Source organism: Chionomys nivalis, chromosome 14 (assembly GCF_950005125.1).
Source record: "Chionomys nivalis chromosome 14, mChiNiv1.1, whole genome shotgun sequence".
Classification (NCBI taxonomy): Eukaryota; Metazoa; Chordata; class Mammalia; order Rodentia; family Cricetidae; genus Chionomys; species Chionomys nivalis.
The window spans coordinates 16,236,551-16,257,208 of NC_080099.1; the positions used below are offsets into that span (position 1 = coordinate 16,236,551).

Consider the following 20,658-nt stretch of genomic DNA (forward strand, 5'->3'; position numbering starts at 1 on the left):
AGTTGAAATCTGGCCACGAGTTCAGTCACTTAGGGAGAAATCAGTTCATCAGCTGTCGAGGGGTTAAGTCCAAAGTGAAAACCATCACATCAGCTCTTCCATTTTATGTAACACAGCTTAAGAGGCTTTCATTGAGATTTCTTCAAATGCTTGCCACTTTTATACACATGAAGCAAGACTCCTGGTTTTGTTTGAAGTATGGATCACTTGTATTATTAGTCATCAAAATTTGAGGTTCAACCTAATTGGTGGCTTCATTAACAGTTCTCCACATGGATAGAGGGAGAGTCAATTTGCTTACATGTCGTGTTCCACAGTCAGGGCAGTGATGCTGAAATATGAAGGCACTTACTCATCTTGTTTCTTTTGGAGTCAGTGTTTCTCTTGAGTAGGCCCTGTCTCTAATAACCTTACCCTGCAGCATGCGAGCAGCCCAAGCATCCCTGCATTCCAGCATCCCCAACATGTATTGTTACTTGGTAAGGTCCTCAAAACTAAGGAAGCAAAAATAAAACCTGTGTGCTCAATCAGGGTTCTTCATCAGGAAAGTAAGTGTAGAAAATTACCAGGGAACTTGTCAGAGCCAGATCACAGGCCGCTTTTCAGGCCAGACAGGTATTTTTGGCTCTGTTCTGTTTTCAGTGTAATGGGAAGAGGACAAATTAGAGGCTTTTGTTGGTGGCAAGGGCCGTGCAGCTTATCCACATGGACCCTTCGGAGAATGAAAGTGGATGCTGTTAACAGAAGGTCTGGACATAGGGTCTGTGCAAGTGACCCGTGGCTTGTGTGGTCTAGAAGCTTTTTGCTGTTGAGGTGGGGTGAGGGCAGAGAGTGGTGGATAAGGACTTTCAGGTTCCATCATCTGAACCCCAGAAAAACAGCATCTTCCCCACACAGCAGGTGCTTAGTGTATGTTTCTTAGGGGAGTGAATCTAGGAACTTATGATTCTTGCTTTTGTATGTATGTTTAAAGATGTATTTTATTTATGTGTATTGTGTGTCAGTGGTGTCCTGTCTAGTGTGTGTGTGTGTGTGTGTGTGTGTGTGTTCGGCATTTGTGCTGGTGCCATGGAGGCCAGAGGGGAGCATTAGATGCCCTGGAGCCGGAGTTGCAAGTGGTTATGAGTTTTATACCATGAGTCCGCAGAACTCACTTGTAGGAGCAGCAAGCACGTTTAACAGTGGAGCTTTGCAAAGACCCCAGGCCCTTGCTTTACAAATGGACAAAAGGAGCTGTGCTAAAATAGATTGTGGAATCTTGCTCTGATCCCAGACCCCTCCTCCCACCACACACACACACGGTTAAATTTATATTCTTTCCTTAATTTTTTTTCTTTTTGTCTTTTTGAGACAATATCTCACACAAGGCACCCCAGAATAACATGGGTCTTGCTATTTAGCTCAGACTGGCCCTGAACTGATAGCAATCCTTCTGCCTCAAATTCCTGATTGCTGAGTGTACAGGTCAAAGCTACCATGCCTGCTTTGTGAATTATCACCTCATAATAATTTGTAAAAATATTTTAAAACTTACCCCCCCTTTTCTATTTTTTTCCTTTATTTCTTCTCTTCTGACATTGGTATTCTACACAGAGAAATTCTATGACTGTTAAATATGCTAGTTCTTATTAAAGGCAGGGATAAGGAAGAGGTCTATTTTTTTTCATGAATATTGAAAACGCATGGGAAGAGCATTCCTGCTGGGAGCCAGGAACTTCTCTGAGATGTACTACTGTGTCAACTGCTCTATGTCCACTCTTGGTGACAGCCTATGGCAATTGTTCCCCAATCGTTAACATTAACATTTCAGGATTTAACTTAAAGTGCTAAGTTTACTTATTGTTTTCCTTAAAGGTCTCAAAAATTAACACAGCACTCTTTATGAAAATGGGAAGTATCAATTCCAGAACACAGACAAAGTTTCTTAAAACAAACAAACAAACAATAACATTTATGTATTGGGGGACGATGTGGGGGGATGGGTCAGATGACAGTTTTGAGGGAATCTGTTCTCAGTTTACTCTCTGTAGGTCCTAGGGATTGAAACTGGGTCATCAGGCCTGGCAACAAGCATGTTTAATCTGTAGGCCCATGAGAGCCTATTTCTTTTTTTAAATTAAAGATTTAATTGTTTTCATTTTATATTCATGAGGGTTTTCCCTGGATGTATTAAGTGTACTATGTGCCTGACTGATACCTTCAGAGATCAGAAAAGGATACTCAGTCTCCTGAAATTTCAGTTTTGGGCACCCATGTGGTGCCGGTAACTGGACCCAACCTGGGAGAGCATCAAATGCTCTTAACTACTGAATAACCTCTCCAGCCCTGGTTTCCTTAAGAACTGTTATATGACATTTTTGCATTTAGCTAAAACTTAGCTCCTGGTTTTGTTCTTTCTGATTTTGGATTCGTCTTTAAGAAGAACAGTGACATATACAAGCAGTGAAGAGAATGTCTTTCCAATGGAAGCACACTTTTTCAGTTTCAGGAAGAATTAAGCAAAACTACAACTCAAGATTCCACTAGAAAACTTTTTCTAGGTGTAGGTTCAGCTTACGGTACTTACCAGACCCACAAACAGCTACTCATCATTTGAAAGCTAACACTCTGGGACTGGGAATTGATGGAAGGGAATTCAGGTTTCCTTCAGGTCCAGTAGCCCAAGAAAATGAGGAGAAACTACTGGTTTCCCAACGAGATTATCATAGAAAACCTGGACACAGGAAAGTGCTTTCCTTTGTGGGAGGAAATGATGCTATACAGGAGGGCTCCACTGGGAGTGAGGCCTTTCTCTCCTTGCCTCTTCCTCCTTCAGGAGGAAGCTAGCCCCTTTCATTTAAAAATGAACAGGGTGCATTAATTCCCCTGCAAATTAGCATTATCCCACTTTCAATTAGAAAACCAGAATACTGTGTCTCTGAGCCTATCTAAAGAGCATCAGATGTTTTAGGTGCTTGAGGCTGAAGAATAATTCTCAATGAAGGGATCTTGGGGTCAGTGTTTATCTAGTTTACATTGTTGTAAGAGTTGACTTCAAGAGTTAGTGTCTTGGTGCTTGGATTTTGGAATTTGTGATACTGGGGAAGGAGAAGATGAAGCCTAAGCTAAGTAATTTGCAACTAAACCAGAAGTCACAGACACTCCAACAATGGTGTTATGCCTGCACCACACACACTTTAAAACATTACACAGAGTCTGTCAGCCAAAACTGCCATTCACCCACAAATGGTTTACCAGCTCCAACGTCAAAGAACGTTGTAGTGCTGAGAACCATGCTGTCTTGTTAGAACGGGATCCCTGACAGGTTCTGAATGAGAAACTAAGATTTTACTTTATGCTCTATTCCTATTGAACTTTCAAATGCACCAAGCAGCCCAACAGGGCATCGAGCTGTTTCCATGCCCTGATGACAGTTTACCCCACCAGGAGCAGCTGGGGCTGAAAGGGGACAAAGACCATATTATGAATGTTGTATGTAGGAAAGTCTTAGGTGAGTTTAGTTGCCTGGGTTACTGCTAAGAAGTAAACAATGATCTCAGTAAAATTGTCATTAGTAATCAGTAGATAATTGCTTCCAGCCAGAGCTCTATCGGAGTCCTGAGTAGCTGAAATGATCTTGCGCTTTCGTAAGTAGAAGTCAACGTGTCCATTTAAAATACAGCTTATGTCTTTTCTTGGGGATTTACATATCACCTTTGTTCTGAGAAATATGCTGGCTTTATTATAGGCTAAAAATATGTCGAATCTGGTCTGATTAAGGATTCTGAGGGTTTATTATCTTCATTATATGAGGCTCATACTCCATAATTCTAAGGGCTTCCAATTTCTTGGGAAGACAGAATGGAGAAAAATTTAGGGCACCTGAATATTCAGGCAGGTATTTTATATACCCACAGCTGCAGATAAATAGATTTAGAACAAAGGGCTAAGTAATTCACATGAGGGTAGAAAATGTCTATGATCATACTTCTAAATGCAGAGATAAATACTGATGTGGGAGTCCCCTCTGTGTGCTGTGATTACCATTAATGAATAAAGAAATTGCCTTTGCCTGTTGATAGGGCAGAACTTAGGAAGGGAAAATTGGACTGAATGCTGGGAGGAGGAAGGCAGAGTCAGAGAGACATTATGGAGCCGATGCCAGAGTCAAACATGCTGAATCTTTGCAGGTAAGCCACTGCCATGTGGTGATATGCAGATTAATAGAAATGGGTTAAATTGATATAAGAGTTAGCCAATAAAAGCTAATGGGCCAAGCAGCATTTTAATTAATATAGTTTCTTTGTGGTTATTTTGGTTCTGGGCAGCAGGGATGAACAAGCAGCCTCCTTCTCCAACAATACACTCTGATGCCTGCCTCATACTAAAGCAATCCAGTCAACACGTAATTCTGGATATCCAACTTCATTGACCCAGGCCACCAGAACACTTTGTACATAGAAACCAAGTCTCTCACACTGGGGCCACATCCAGTCCAAGACCAGTGTTCCCATCCCAACTTGCCTTTCCCCCTTCTCTACTCAAACATCAGCTCTCATGTCACCTACTTGAGAAAATATTTGTTCTGTCCCCACCCCCTCCCCCTTTGCATTCTGATCTCTCTAAGAGCTCTAAATTTTCTGAAGCAGGATGCATTCCAAATAAAGTACCTGACCCGAGGATTTTCCCCACCCAAGGTAGGATTAAGAGGTTTGTGCAGTAATCTTCGTCACTCTCCCTTTACCATTAGATCATACATGTTGCAAAAATAAAATTCAGACCCCGAAATTTCCTTTGACCTAAGTTCTACAGAATGGGGTAGAAAGAGCTGCTGTGCAATAAGCGTTTTCTTTGCTGTAGCCCCATTCCCTGTGGATAGACTCTCTCTCAACCCAACAATCATTACTAAAAAATCCTTATGAAATATAAAACTAAAACAATAACCAGCAAACGTTATCTTCCTGAATAATTCTGGGAACTTTATCTTTATTATTCTTGGAATGTCATCGTTACATGAGCTATCTAAAATTATTTTTGAATGTGAATTTATTAATAATTATCACCTTCATCTTATTTTTCACCACTATCTGCCTATGAATCCATAGAAGCTATTCAGTTAGGCTCCGTCATATTGCAGAGGCCATGTTTATGGTAGATATTTTGATTATGTTGCCTTTTTGCAGATAATTAAGCAAAACAGAAGTCTCCATGTCTTTCTTAATGCAGCAGCCTGCAAGCAAATGAGCACAATTTTCAACATTGTTACATTAATATTTGAAAAGTTAGTAAAAAATCTTCATAGACAAACATGTGGAGGGAGAGGACTGGGAAGATTTTGGTCACAGAATACAACATTTTAAGAGAGATATTTAAGAAAACTATTGTTTAACATGACTTCTATGGTTCTTATTTACATAATAATTTTATGGGTTTTTAAATTTTTATTTTATGTATACGGGTGTTTTGTCTGCATGCATGTCTATGTGCTATATGCTTTCCTGGTGTGCAAGAGGCCAGAAAGGGGCATCGGATTCCTTGGATTGGAATTACATACAGTTTTGAGCCTCCATGCAGGTGCTAGGAACTAAAACTGGGTTTGTTGGAAAAGCAGCCAGTGTTCTTAACCACTGAGCCCTCTCTCTAGCCCCACAATGGATTATATGTTTAATTGCTGCTAAAAGTGAATTTAGAATATTCGCATTAGACGCATAAAGATAATTACATGAGTCGATCCATGTTAATTAGCTCCATTTAGCCATTTCACAATGTGCACATATTTCAAAATATGCCCTGCATAATAATTTCATGCAACTTTTATTTGTCAATTTAAAAGTAAATGATGTAGGATTGACCTTAGGACACCCTGGTGGAACACTTGCTTAGCATTCACGAAGCCCAAGTTCAATCCTTAGCACCAAAAAATAACTATTTCAAAACAAAAAGATAACTTTAATTTGAAGCTGTATCTTTTTTCGATTGATATTCTAAGAGGAGAAGCTTCATTTTACAATATAAATTTAATATATTTTCACTTATGATATGACCCAGCAGCAAAGAAAGACGGATCATTTGGTTCATAGTGGGTGGCATTTCCTTACCAGAATTCAGATCGACTTACACAGTTGGGCCTTTACGCCTTGGGCAGAAGGAATTTCTCAAAGCAGGCAGATCTGTGAGCCACTAAATTGGGAAGCCTGTTTTCTGGTCTGTGACTGATGGGGAGGCTATAGTACAAGCTACTGCTTCTACAGTGATTAATCCTCTCACACCTCACTAGCAAATTTTCAGTCTTAAAGGAAATATATAGGATAGATCCTTTGTAGATTCCTAAGGAATTTACTCCTTTATAATGGTTTTCTTTTTTTCTTTTTTTCTTGTCTCTACCAAAAATCTGAGCTTAAGGAACCCAGTAAAGTGTTGTTTGATTTTTTAAAAAACTCTTAACTCTTTGGGGGCCAGTGACCCAGCTCTCAAATTAATCAGAGTCTTGTTGTTGCTTATAAATGTCTGGCCTCAGCTTGGCTTGTTTCTTGCTAACTTTTCTTAAATTATTCTGTCTACCTTTGCCTTTGGCTTTTACTTTTCTGTATTTCTGAGTATCTTTTCTTTATTTCTTACTCCGTGGCTTTGCTGTGTAGCTGGGTGGCTGGTACCTGATGTTTTCCTCTTCTGGTCTTTCTTTTACTCCTAGATCTTTGCTCTGCATATTTCTCCTTCTATTTATTCTTTCTGCCTTCCAGCCCCACCTGTCCTTTCTTCTGCTTAGCTATTGGCCGTTCAGCTCTTTATTAGACCAATAGGGTGTTTTAGACAGGCACAGTAAACACAGTTTCACAGACTTAAACAAATGTAACATCAAATAATGTAACACATCCTTGCATCATTAAATAAATGTTCCACAGCATAAACAAATGTAACACACCTTAGAATAATGTTCCGTAACAGTAAAGGCTTTTTTCTTTTTTCTTAAAAGATGTCTTCTTTAGAATAAATGAGTCATGTAGCCCACTTACCAGGCAAGCAAAAATGATTTTCAGGTTCAATATTTTAAATGTTTCAAAAGTCCTGTACATATTTTTGAATGAGTGAGTATAATGTTCCAGGAGCTGGCTCCCATTTTCCATGGAAACAAAGCTTATGCTATCTGAGAGTAACTCTGGGTCCCTGGGCATCACGTCAAGGGCATGGAAACAATAGTTTTCATCAGAAGAAGTCATCCGTCATCGCTTGTGTGCCAAGATTGGAGGGCCACAACCAAGTAGAGGAAACTGCTTTAAACCATAACAGGATCAATTCAGATAAACAGACTCCTTTTGTTCCCCTGTGGTTGTGGGTTTTCTATACTGACTGGGCCGCAGTAAGAAGTCATGGGTTTTCAACAGCTCAAAGGAATCATAGGGTTTTGACTTTTTCTGTCATTTCTTCACATGGCTCAAGGTGAACCACACTGGTTCTATCTTAGCTGCTGCCCTGTCCTGCCCTGGCAGAGTATTCATCTCTAAGTTCCAGAGTCAGCTCAGAGAGGTTTGAATCATACCAGAGAGGCTTGGGTGTTTAGATCTGAACTCCCTGGAGGACACCGACAAGCAGATTCACGAGGACATACACTGAATCGTGCTGGTTGCTTTCCAGAACCCATCGTCTCTGCCTCAGACCCTCAGTGTCCTGATTCCTGCATGTATTTGCACACAGGACTGCTCATGAAGTTCCTGCTAAGTAAAAAAAACTATTTTTATAAATAAAAAACCATTTGTTTGTGATAATCATATAAAGAGTGTACATTATGCAGGCCATTTGCCTTGGTTTGGGGGTGTGAATTTTTCTTTGAATATGCATGAAAATTACTAGCAAGTTATTGCATTAAACAAAAATCCATAAATTTAGCTAGGTCAAAAATTACTTGAAAAATAAATTAATATTTACCCTATTGGACTTCTAATAAGTGGTATTATTGAGATATAGCAACAGAATAAACCTTTGGAAGCATTTATTTAAGTGGCTTTACAATATTCATGAAGTTATTCTGATGTCACTCTCTAAACCCAGGGAATTGTCTCTGCAGTCCATACTCGATAGCCGTAACTCACAGCTTTTCCTTCCCCTAGCTCCTGTTAAACTGTCTCTATGATGTTATCTTTTCAGAGTCTTTTATATAAACAGAATTGTAAGCTACATGTCCTTTTGCTTCTCGCTACTTTCAGCAAATACTTTCAAGTTTTCTGTGTGAAAATGACATGTATACACACACACCTCATTCCTTTTCCTGACCAAATAATCTTCATGGACATACCACATATCATGTACACTCTCAATAGGTGACCATTTGGTTTGCTTTCAGTTTGGAATTATCAAGAATAATTATGCCATGAGCATTTGTGTATGACTTTGTACGTTCCCCTACAAAGATTTCTTTTTATGGTAGATCTGTTGATAGTCCAAAATAAGAAAATATATCAGGTAAAAACTACCTAATAATGACAATCTTCTTTTACTTACAAGTTAAAATGCCTGAAAATTGCAATAATAAATATTCTTCTAAAAAATGATCCAAGTGTGATTAAAATGAAACATTGAAAAATCTTTGCCTTCACCTCTATCCTGATGATTTCAGTATCTTTACAATCTCTTAAACTTAAATAATAAAATTTAATATATACATATTTAATTATTTTGGATTGGTAAGTATGGTAGTTTGGAGGAAAATGGGCCCCAGAGGCTCCTGAGGAGAGGCACTATTAGGAGGTGTGGCCTTGTTGGAGAAAGTGTGTCCCTAGGGGTGGGCTTTGAGGTTTCAGATTCTCAAGCCAGACCAAGTGTCTCAACTGATATAGAACTCTCAGATGCCTCTCCTGCACCATGTCTGCCTGCACGCTGCCATGTTTTCCACCATGATGGCAATGGACTAAACCTCTGAACTGTAAACCAGCTCCATTAAAATGCTTTCCTTGATCAGAGTTGCCATGATCACGGTGTCACTTCACAGCCATAGAAACCTAACCAAGACAGTAAGAGTATATACTTTCAAAATATGTCCTTTCTATTGCTGTGATGAACACCATATCTAGAAGCAGCTTGGGAAGGAAAGGGCTAATTTTATCTTACACTTCCAAGTAACGGTCTATCATGTAGGGAAGTCAGGGCAGGAGATGGAGGTGGGAACCTGGAAGCAGGAACTTAGACAGAGACCGTGGAGGAACACTGCTTGCTGGCTTGTTCTCCATGGCTTGCTCACCTTGTGGTCTCATACCATCTAGGACCATCAGACCAGGGATAATATCGCCCAGAGTGACTTGGGCCATCCAATATTAATCACTAGCCAAGAAAGTTCTCCACAGATGTGCCTACAGTCTGAGAGAGAGAGAAAAAAAAAAAAACTTCATTAAAGTTTTCCTCTTCTTGAATAACTGTAGTCTGGTTTGTTTTAAATTGACATCTCACCAACACAATGCTATAAAACTAAACCAAAATAGCAAATCTAGGCAGAAAAAGTAATTGATAGAGTGAAAAACAATGACTTGCAAATGAGTTTAGTATCTACAAATAAGCACGACACGTTAATATAAATATGTATGCTTGTTAAGTCTCTCTGTTGGAATTTCTAGCCTTTACTGCAAGTATAGACCAAGTTGCAGATCTCGATGAATTATTAGTTTATTGTATTATAGCCCTTGATCTCAGATAAAATAAAATACACCCCTTTACTTTTTACAAATAGACAACAAATTCACTCCTTTTTAGATTAAGTCAATGTGATTCACTTAAGTTGACAGAGTTGTATATTTAAGGTTGAACCTTTGATATAAGCTCGTGTTCATTAATCCTAAGTAGTTTTTAAGCTGAAATGAAAATGAATTGTGATAATCCTCTCTAGCGTTAAAATAATGCTATAGAATCCACTAAATAAAAGGTATCTTTTACAAGGGACTTCTCCCTCAAAATGTATTTCTGTTCCATTAGTTCATAAGCTAGATACCAGTTGTTCCGGCCATTCATAATTTGACATTCTGGAAATTAATTTTTCAAGATCAGTTGGTTAGAATCCCTTTTTGGCTATCATCCTGGAAGCGAAGCACAGTCTATGAGAGTTTCACAGGTCAACATAGCCCCACACAGCCAATCAAATACAGGGCAGGGAAGAAAGATTAAATGACTGTCAATCCTCGACAGCCTTATTTGAAATGATCTACACTGAGTGTAAACAGTATTATGCTGGCTTTATTTGCTTCCTGTTTCAAAATTCCCAAAGCACCTTGAGAATATTCAATATACTCTCAAAAACAGAGTGTTCTTTATGAATTGAATAAGTTCAAGTCACAAGGTCACAGCTTGTTAAAGCCTTCTTGATATTGTTATTTGGTAGACTGGCCAGAAATTTTACCCATGAGTATATGAGTAAACCCCCTGATTCTAGTCATTGTAAGTCCCCAGTAGAAACACAAGGAGTACTTTCTCAGCACCGTGCAAACAAGAGGTGCCAGTGAGTATGTGTTAGAAGTTTCCTCTCAACTATGCAAACGAGAGATTCAAGAGAATGTGTTTTAGATGAATAAATAAATGCTCCCCCAAAGAGTCCTTTTTGCCGACCCCCACCTTATTTTAGGTCTACTTGCTAGGCTCCATGTGAATACAAATAATATCTTTAAAACATGCAGGACTTTGGAGCTTTGTCTTCCAAGGATCTCAAATCAAAATAGTTCTCTTAAGATTAAATATTCAATCTGGGGAAGAATTATCATCAGGCTGCTTCCTCCTAGAGTGGGTGGGAACAAATACAGAGAGACACCCCTGGATAACAAGTAAATGGTGAGAGACCTTAGGACACTCAGTCCTGAATGGGGTGTCTCCATCAAACCCCTCACCTAAAGTCTCAGGAAACCCTGCAGAAAAGCAGACGAGAAGATTTTAGAGCTAAGGGGAATTTTAGATTGTTTTTTATTTTTAAGTGAAGACTCTGTGTGTGTGTGTGTGTGTGTGTGTGTGTGTGTGTGTGTGTGTAAGCAACACAAAATGGACTCAGCAGGCTGTATTATAAGTGTGTGTATAAATATGTGTGCATGCATAAACAATTTATATGTAATAGTTTTGTTTTGCATATATATGTATGTATACATTTATATATAATAGTAATAAAATAAGATGTTATCAATTTCAGAGACAGTTTGGGTCATGCAAGGAGTTGCATAAAGTAGAGGGGGGGAGGAAATGGTATAAATACAGTATTCATATGTAAAATTCTCAAAAAAGAAAGGAAGGAAAGGATGAATGAAATAAGGGTGAACAAGAGCAGTGGACACTAGCGGTAGAGAAAAGAGATTGGGGGCAGCGTCAGACAGGATGTTCCAGGAGTAAAAATCATGGCCCTGGCTCCTCCGAGGAGGAATATCCTCCCCTACACAAGCACAGCATCTCTACCTTCTCTCTGCCCAACGGTTTCCATTTCTTTGAGCTTTTTCTCTTAAAACTCAAACTTGATGTTTATTTTTTTCGTCAATTAAATGCAGGAGTTTTTTTTTTCTTTAGAGATAGAATGTTGCCCATTTTTTGCCTAGTTTTGAGATTCTAATTTAATTTCTCTGCTTTCCTTAAAATTCAGGCCTCACTGGGCTGAGTGGCACACGCCTTTAATCCCAGCACTCAGGAAGCAGAGGCAGGTGTGTCTCTCTCTGTGAGTTTGAGGTCAGCCTGGTCTACAGAGCAAGTTCCAGGACAGGCCCCAAGCTATAGAGAAACCCTGTCTTGAAAAACAAAAACAAACAAATTCATGGGCTCCTTTTCATAATTTTTTTATTGAATTCATATATATATATATATATATATGTATATCCCTAATTATAGCTCACTGAGTCCGTATGTCTTACTTGAATGTATGTCTTCAAGGTTGTTTAGACTGGCATTTGGTATACTCTACCCCATCTAAAGGGGACCACCTCTCTTGCTCCCAACTTTACTCGGTAGCCTATAGTTCTTTGTGTAAGGTTGAAGCCTCGTGGGCTTTCCTAGTCTAATTTGACCTGTTGATTGGTGTCATCCTTGTTCAGCTCACATTTGGGCTTCCATATTGGTGAGACTTTGTGGGTGTGGCTTCTGATGTTAACACAAGACACAATCTCATATCAAATCCCCTGATTCCCCCCCACACCCCACAATGTTACCTGAACCTTGGGTACAGGAGTGTTTTGGACATGTATCCAATGGGATTGGGCTCCACAACTCTGCATTTCTATTTTTTTTTAAGAGTGGTCTGTCTGTTGGAAGGATGTTTTATTGACTTGGGGTGGAGACTATCTTATTCTGTTTCTAATCGTAACAAATGAGGTAAAGTCTTGTGGGCGTTTGGCTCAGTTGACGATAAGTGGTCTGTCCTGCAAGTCCAGCGTGCTCTCTGGTGTGACTTCCCATCTGAACACTGAGGTCCAGGCGATTATTTGCATTTATTGTATTTATTGCTGACTTTCAGACTCTGCAGAAGCCGGGAGAGTGATGCATTTTAGATCTTTGCCTCCGCTTCCTTCCTCTTGCTGTCCCGTGAAGGGCTCTGAGCACAGCACCTTATCTTCTGTATCTCTCTGTATCTGTATCTCCTGGCTCTATGGCATAGCTGGGACACTGTGATAAATACCAAGAAGCAGACATGATCTGGAAATCATTACAGTCTTCTGGCTTTTTGTCCTTTTCAGACCAGTACAACCAAGAAATGACAAGATTCCCAATCTTAGTACAGGAAAATAAACAATGTTGTTAAAACATGTCAGCTTTTTGATCCTTTCCAGATAAATTTCTATCCCATTTCTTGGAAAAGGCGATCTTTTCTCTGTGCTGCTGTGTTTAACTGACAGGGAAAGATCATCTATATCAGTCATTTTAGGACTCAGAAAATAATGTGGTAATAAAAAGAGATGTGAATCAAACGCATCTTTGAGGTACAGATAAAAAAAATGTACACATAATTTTAAATGAGAGGAACAGAATATTAATATTTTTAAGAGAAACTTTAAAATAAACCTTGTAATTCTTAATTTAATAGATCAAAGAGCACATCGGGAGCACTAAGTAATTGCTTTCACCGTGCCAGGCTTTTAGTCGTTATTTTATGTGGTGTTTGTGTCAAATGCCACAGTGTATCCAGCACTCTTTATTTATAGAGAGCAGAGGCGATGGTGTCCAGAGTGAAACTATTCCCCGGTAGCCGGTACTGCTCAGTCTAGATTAGATCTTGATTGGAGGCAGCCCTGGTATTGCCCCAGGCTGTATGTATACAATGAACAGAGGATACCCTGGCTACTAGTCAGGAACACATGCTGCGTCATGTAGTTGGCAAGTGGTTAAGAGCTTTGTAGTACAAATGGGAAGTAAGCTCCCATGCCAGGGTTCCCTGGTTCTCACCCAGTCTGGGTCCTTGCTGTGCAGGAAGACTGCTTGGTAGTTAGTCTTTCTCTAAGACCCGCTGAATCCCATAGCTCACGAAGACTACTGGTTTGAATTACAAGCACAATGATGATTCCAAGCATTTAAGAATGGTGTTTTAATCTGGAACTCTATGTTGTAATTTTCTTGTTTGGTTCTTGTGGTTTTATTTTAAATCAATTTTTTTTTTTTGAGACAGGGTCCTTTATATCCCAGGCCAACCTCAAACTTACTACATTGCCCAAAATGGTCATGAACTTCTGATCTTTCCGACCCTGCCTTCCTAGTGCTGGTAATTCAAGCATGTACAATAGCAGCCAATGTTATGCAGGGCTTGAGAATGAACCCATTCCTATCATGCAAGCCTCTGACCAATTGTGCTGCATCCCCAGCTCCCCTTGCATTCATTCTCGCCTTTTAAATGCACTTTTTAAATAAAAGTCCAAGCTTTGCCAAAAGCTAGACTGTGAAGTATATGTTTCTGAGATTCATCTTTGTGCTCAACACTCATATGCTGATGGATTTCAATGTATTTGTTGAGATTTAGTGTCTCTTGTGACTATCAGCAATAAGGGGAAATAATATAGGAAACTTGAATAAAAAATTTAGATCATGCTGACAGACCCCTTTAACTCCACTTTTTTTTTCCCCCAGGGAACCATGGTATACCTTCCAACTTTACTTTCTATTCAGGCAGTCAGTAGCTCCAGTTTTGTCCTATGGCTTAGACATAGGAAAGACTGTGGCAGTCCTCAACTTTATCTCAGAATAAATTTAAGTCTTTCTTTTTCCAAAAAAAAAATAAAATAAAATAAAAAAGAGGCTAGTAGTAAAATGATACTTACAGAGAAGATGGAGAGATGGTAATGGGGGCCTCCAGTAGGGAGCATCATTCTGCCTGGGCACCAGTGTGACTCAAAGACTAAGACGAGCAGCAGGCTCAACGATAAAGCTCTGATTTAGAGCCATCAAGTTGATGCCTTGATAGGCATAGGCAGTCACTTACAAAGGTATCTCCAAGGGAAGCCCAGTGTCGGTGGTTATCTGTGCCCTTTCATTGAGGATGACGAGCTGCTGATGGGGGCACTTGCTTCCAAAGCCATGATCAGATTTTCTCTAGATAGTTTGAAAAGAAAGCAAAGCCTTTACAGTCAGAAGACTCGGCAACTTCTACTTAGGGATGAAGGCAAATTACTAGGGAGGAATGTTTGAGGACAACAATATGAATTATCCTATCTCAAAAAGGATTCTTTAATGAAAGAAGCACATGCCCATAATCAATTTAGCCCTATTTAGCAAAAACAATATAGTTCAAATTAAGGAATTAGTTATATTTAAAAAGATGCAACTTTCTAAAGCAGTTTAATAATTGTTAATTATTCGATAAGTAGCTCATTATCTTCATCAGCTGTTTTACCCAAGGACATAAAGTTTTTTATCTTGAACTACTACTTAAAGTGGCAAAATAAAAGCATTTTGAATTACGATGATAGACACATAAACTGTGTGCATCCTCTTTTATTCAGTTGCTAAATGGTGTTGTGGATGGAACCCAGCTTCTCACACATGCATGCATATGTGTGACATGCACTGAGCTATGCCTCTGTCCCCTTCCTTATTTTGTAACATAATCAGGTGTCATTGCCCAGGAGGAAATAAAGTTGCGATCCTCCTGCCTCAAGCCTCCCAAACAACTGGAATTGTAGGCCTATATCACCAGGCCATTTTTAGATTTTCGGAAATTATGAGAATGTTTTAGCTCATCTAATAGGCTGTTTTTGAAATGTAATTTGAGTCATTGCAGAATAGGCCGTCTTAAAGACTACAATGGCTCCTGGGTCTTCATAAATAGGAAAATCTTCTTCTCACATAATAGAACAACATTTTCCATGTTAGCAACGTCTTCTGAGGCCTCCCTCTTTGTTGTAGGATAGAACAAACATTCCTGTGGCCTATGAGTCAGAAGTTTGTAGCAAATCTCAAATCATTGTGGGAACTTCACAACAATAGAGGGTAGTGTCATTCAGATGAATGTGCCCTCACCTTGGAATAAGCCCTGCAGATGCATTTGCATTTATCTTAAGGCTGGTTCAAGCCACAGTCATCACAGCTTCGGGAGTGGAGGGGTCTGTGCCCTGGAAGAAAGGATGGGTGATATCGCTCACCCAGGCAGGAGGCATAGTATGGGAACCGCTGAAACCCCGCCTCCTTCTTGAGGTCTGGAAACTGGCGCTGTACATACACTCACGCTGTACATACACTCACGGAGAACGGAGGCTTCCTTGTTTGGGGCGGATTTCACATCAGTGTCTTCAGGGGCATCATTCTAGTTGTTCATTTCTTAAGATCAGAAAGGAATATTGTGTATGGATATAATAGACAGCGTCTCCTTTATTCTTAGATGCAAGCCACTCCAGCTTCATTCTGTGTACAGTGGTAGTCGCTTTCCACCTGCACTGCTTCATTTCCCAGCGGAGTTTCTGTTCTTGCGTCTCCCTCTTTTCCGTAGCGCCGCACCTCTAATCCTCCGGAGTCTTGGTTTTGGAAACAAATGTCCTTGACTTTTAAACTTCTATTACTGTGTTGCCAATGTCTATTTTGCAACTGTCTGATGTGAAGTGACGAATGGCAGGCATGCCCTCACACCTGAAGCTGCTTTGACCAAGTTATTTCAGGATTTAGGCACAATAGAGGCATTTGGTGTTAATGTAATTAATTAGGTGTACATTGTGTTCTGATAGCAGACAAGAAAATCAACTTTTGCTGTATCGTATTTGCTCTTCTCCTGTGCAGGCCTGCCAAGACCATCACTATGACTGATGGAGATTATGATTATCTGATTAAACTCCTGGCCCTTGGAGACTCGGGAGTAGGGAAGACCACGTTTCTTTACAGATACACAGACAATAAATTCAATCCCAAATTCATCACTACGGTGGGAATAGATTTTCGGGAAAAACGTGTGGTAAGTTTTTAACCATACTCTTAACCTTACTACCCATTCTCTTGTGTCAAATAGGAATTGATGAAATTGTGTTCATTGCACTTCAAAGTGTCTGTTTTTTTAATCACATGAAACTCATAACTGTAGAATATTATTTATTACATTTTCAACAACCAGTAACATTTTGATAGGAAAATATTGAGTGACACTATCTGTCTTCAAAAGCACACAAGGCAGCTAAAATAAATGTGTTGTTGAATTTGTGGATAATGTGTTTTCTATGAGTTCCTAAGGATGCTTTCAAATTTTGATGTATTAAAGTACCGGAAGTATTAATTCATTGGGCTGAAGTAAATTTCTTAGAAAGTTGAAGGATTCATTCCCTTACTCCTAACAAAGAGGTTAAAAAGTATGATTGGCAAATTGCTGAAACATGAGATTTGTAAGTTCTTGCTGCATTTTTATTTATGTGTAGCCTCAGCCATCAATCACTGGCTTGTTGGGAACAGAATGTGAGACCCATCCATGCTATTTTCCATGAGAAGGGAGCTTAAGTGAGAATCACAACAGCGCTTCCGTCTCCCATGCTAGACACCAGTGACAGGATGGAGGATATTGTGACACGGGAGGCAGGCACCATAGGCACAGAAGCTTAGCCAGATTTCCTGCCACCCATGGTAGTCCCGACTGCCAAGATCACTGTGCCTGCCAGTTGATGTCACAAATCCCCACGGGAAATGCTTGGTGGAGAGGCACTGCCTGAAAAGTTGAATTGCTTCCTCTCCCTCAACTGAGAGCCAATAGACTCTGGGCAGCTTTGCTTCGAGCAACTCCAGGATTCCTCTGACTTCTTCCCTCAGCAATGCCTACCAATATAGGTAGAAATCTTGTAAAAACTGTGCCTGTAAAACACTTTCTCTAAATCATGAACATTTTCTGCAAAGGCCCTCCAAGGAAGAGGCTGAAAGACAGAGGCCGAAGTGTCCCAACTGACCCCGCTGAGAAACTCTGTGTACACTTACTACCTAAAGCATTTTGAAAGTCAGTTCTATGCTAAAAGAGAGGCAGGGACTTGACAAACAAATTTTGATTAAAATGATTTTTCCATTTGTAATTTCATTTGTATATTACAACTAATTTCAAAGTATATTACAACTGTAAAATAGAAAAGGATTATGGTCTCAATTTTTCAATATAAAAAATTTAGACTCAGACGTTTAAATGAAAAGTTGGTTGTTTGAACCTACAGCTTTCGTCCTAATCTGATGTCTGCTGCCTCCATGAGGGAATGACAGAAGGTGTCTAATTTAAGTTTGCAGTATGCTTACGCTGTGTTGAAAATCATACTGTACTTGACATTTGAAAGTGAGATCTATGTGATACTTGGGGGAAAATAAAGCAAGTGTTTATTCTGCACTATGAACTTTGATTATAGTAATCAACGAAAACATTCTGAGCGAACCCAGAGAACTACAGTGTTGACAAATTCCAAAGCAATATTAACGCGGGAGGATTGTGTTTTTCAGGTTTACAACACACAGGGAGCAGATGGATCTTCAGGGAAAGCGTTTAAGGTGCACCTGCAGCTTTGGGACACCGCTGGACAAGAGCGGTAACGAGAATTCCTTTATTTCTAGCTCCCAATAACTTAGAAAGCATTGAAAAGGTGAATGATGTATACGAACCTCAAAAATAAATGGTATCCAGATTTTCTACCAATTTTAAAATAGATAACTATGCCCAGTGTGTGGTCCATGCCTACATCCTAGTACCCAGGAGTCTGAGACAGAAGGATTGTGGCAAGTTTGCAGCCAGTCAGGGCTACAAAATGAGAGTAACTTTGTCTCAACCCAAACAAACAAAACAAAACGACTAGTGGATATTTGTATAAAGAAATGAAAGTCCATGATTTCTAGTTCATGCTAGAACTGTAGAACTAGTGCAGATCCGAATGTTCAATCAGAAGTGGGCAAATCTGCCTTCATACTTCCTAGTGGGGAGAAATCTGTCCAGATTTTCTCCAATAAAGATGGGAAATTAGCACTGCTGCAAGAGCTGATCACAGACAGAGTTGAAGAAAAGGTGTGTCATCCTCCCTGTCTTTGTGTCCCCCCCGCCCCCAGATTCTCTGTTACACGTTTGGTGACTGCCTTTTCTCACTCAAAGTTGGCTCGCACCATTGCCTGATAGCTAGAATATTTTTTTAGTTGAGCTCTCTGCATGCTGTGTATGATGTGCATGTATTTTTCAGATGTATTATGTATAGTGTGTGCATATGCATGTGTGTGACGGTGGCATGCATGGGCCGTGACATGCAGGTGAAGGTCAGAGAACAGCCATGGGTGTCAGAGTGCAGGTCTTCATCTTGTACCGCTCTTGAGGTTGGGTCTCATGCCAGACCAGCCAGCCCATGAGCTTCTTGGGATCCTCCTGTTCCTACTTCCCATCTCATGGCAGCAGCACCCAGATGACAGAGGCACACTGCTGTGTCTTGTTTTGAGTGGGTCCAGGGGATCCAGAACGATCTGCTTGGGCTTGGAGCACACCACCCAATGAGCTATGGCTTCAGTCCTAGAACCTTTAACTTCTTTCTCACCCTCCCAACGCTCTCCTTTCACCAGCCTTAATCCAATTCTACCTTCCCAGTTAAAACAGCCGAAAACCCCCAGTTTCTTTTGAACTCCAGGGGCTCCTATACGCTGCCACTAACACGCTACCAAATGAATGCTACGTCACCGTTCAGTAAGATACATTTTCTAGTATTCTTAAACTGCTCTCTATTGAATCACTTGTGGCCATCTTATCCCAGCCAAGCTGTGAGCTTCCTCGTCTCGCAGTATCCTCTCCGCTGTCAAAGGCATGATAACAAACAGTATAGAGAAGCCTTGGTCGCTCGGAGCTCACAGTGGTATTCCATTATTCAATGAAAACATGTCTCTTCAGGACCCAATTTCCAAGTGTTAAAGACCCAAATCTAATAAAAAATCCTCTACTATCAGATTGAATAAGAAAGTGGCAAGGGAGTGACAGCAGAGATATGTGGAAGACATCCTGCCCCTGATTCTCCATCATATGTCTTACAATGCTGATGCGTGGTAAACACCCATATTTTTGAAATGCATCCAAAATGTTCTCGCTTTCAGTGAGTGTAAACGCCAGGAGAGGTGCCGGGCCCTCTCGGTTAGCTTTTTTGACTGTGAATTCCATTTACACACACCCTTCAACACTGCTGGTTCTTCTGAAGGCGTTCCTCGTGAGAGTCTCCTTTCACGTGTCAGTTTTGTTGTCAAAAATGTATGTTTTATAGAGCAGTGTAATTCATCTTGGAGGAAGCAATACGAGAAAAAAATGTGGATCCCCATATGTCCATGCACACGACATGTCAGGCCCACATGATGGCCGGCATCTCTCATCTGTCCCCTTAATCCAGCTGTGCTGGGAAGGAATGGGATGAACTGCCTTAGTAACTCTTGGCTTATTCATCCCTGGAGAATTTTGCGTGCTGTGGATAGAAGGTGTAGCTAAGCAACAAGATAATGCCTTGGGGCTTCTGGCAGTATAATTCAGGTAAGGGTAATGGTAATTGATAAAAGTCGATGGTGGGAAAGCAGGAAAATACATAACCCATTGTGAACATAGAGGATCCAACCCTTGTGCCCCCTCAAGGGGTAAAGAACAACAAGGTGCCTGATTCTGGGATCTGTTGCTTTTTGTATGATCTTAGCTTTGCCCACCTGAGTCGCTGACTAGGATGAGATGGGGAGGGGGAGGAGTCTGTGTAACTGGATGCCAGGTGCATTTCTTCCAGGGAGTAATGGAAGGAAGGGTAGCAGAGGATGAGATGAATGGTCCAGGATGTCTGCCTGCCCCACAGCAACAGTGTCCTTTCTGTGCTGCCATTCAGGGAAGAGAAATTTGCTTCAGTCTGATGACCACACAAAGCATGCCTGTTAACTACTTCATTATTTGCTGTGGGCAATGAGGAAAACAATACACAGGCTTGTCCCCCAGACATAGACACACAGGTACACACACACACCAGTGATCACTTTTCTCAGCCACATCAGTACAGTGATTAAGAAACAGTTTTGTGGCTGGGCGGTGGTGGCACACGCCTTTAATCCCAGCACTCTGGAGGCGGCAGAGGCAGGCGGGTCTTTGTGAGTTCGAGGCCAGCCTGGTCTACAAAGGGAGTTCCAGGACAGGCTCCAAAGAAAAGAGAGAAAAAGAAAGAAAGAAAGAAAGAAAGGAAGGAAGGAAGGAAGGAAGGAAGGAAGGAAGGAAGGAAGGAAGAAAGGAAGGAAGGAAGGAAGAAAGGAAGAAAGAAAGAA

The 20,658-nt window shown here is 40.4% G+C and overlaps 1 protein-coding gene across 2 annotated transcripts in view; it reads left to right on the top strand.

The window, feature by feature from the left end:
- Positions 1-20,658, top strand: part of Rab27b (RAB27B, member RAS oncogene family) — a 147,308-nt gene that overhangs the window by 110,135 nt on the left and 16,515 nt on the right. For both annotated transcript variants that reach the window (XM_057788608.1, XM_057788609.1), the window contains 2 exons: positions 16,177-16,348; positions 17,854-17,939. In XM_057788608.1, coding sequence (XP_057644591.1) covers positions 16,196-16,348; positions 17,854-17,939 — 239 coding nt within the window. In that variant the 5' untranslated portion in view covers positions 16,177-16,195. The remainder of the gene's footprint in view (positions 1-16,176; positions 16,349-17,853; positions 17,940-20,658) is intronic.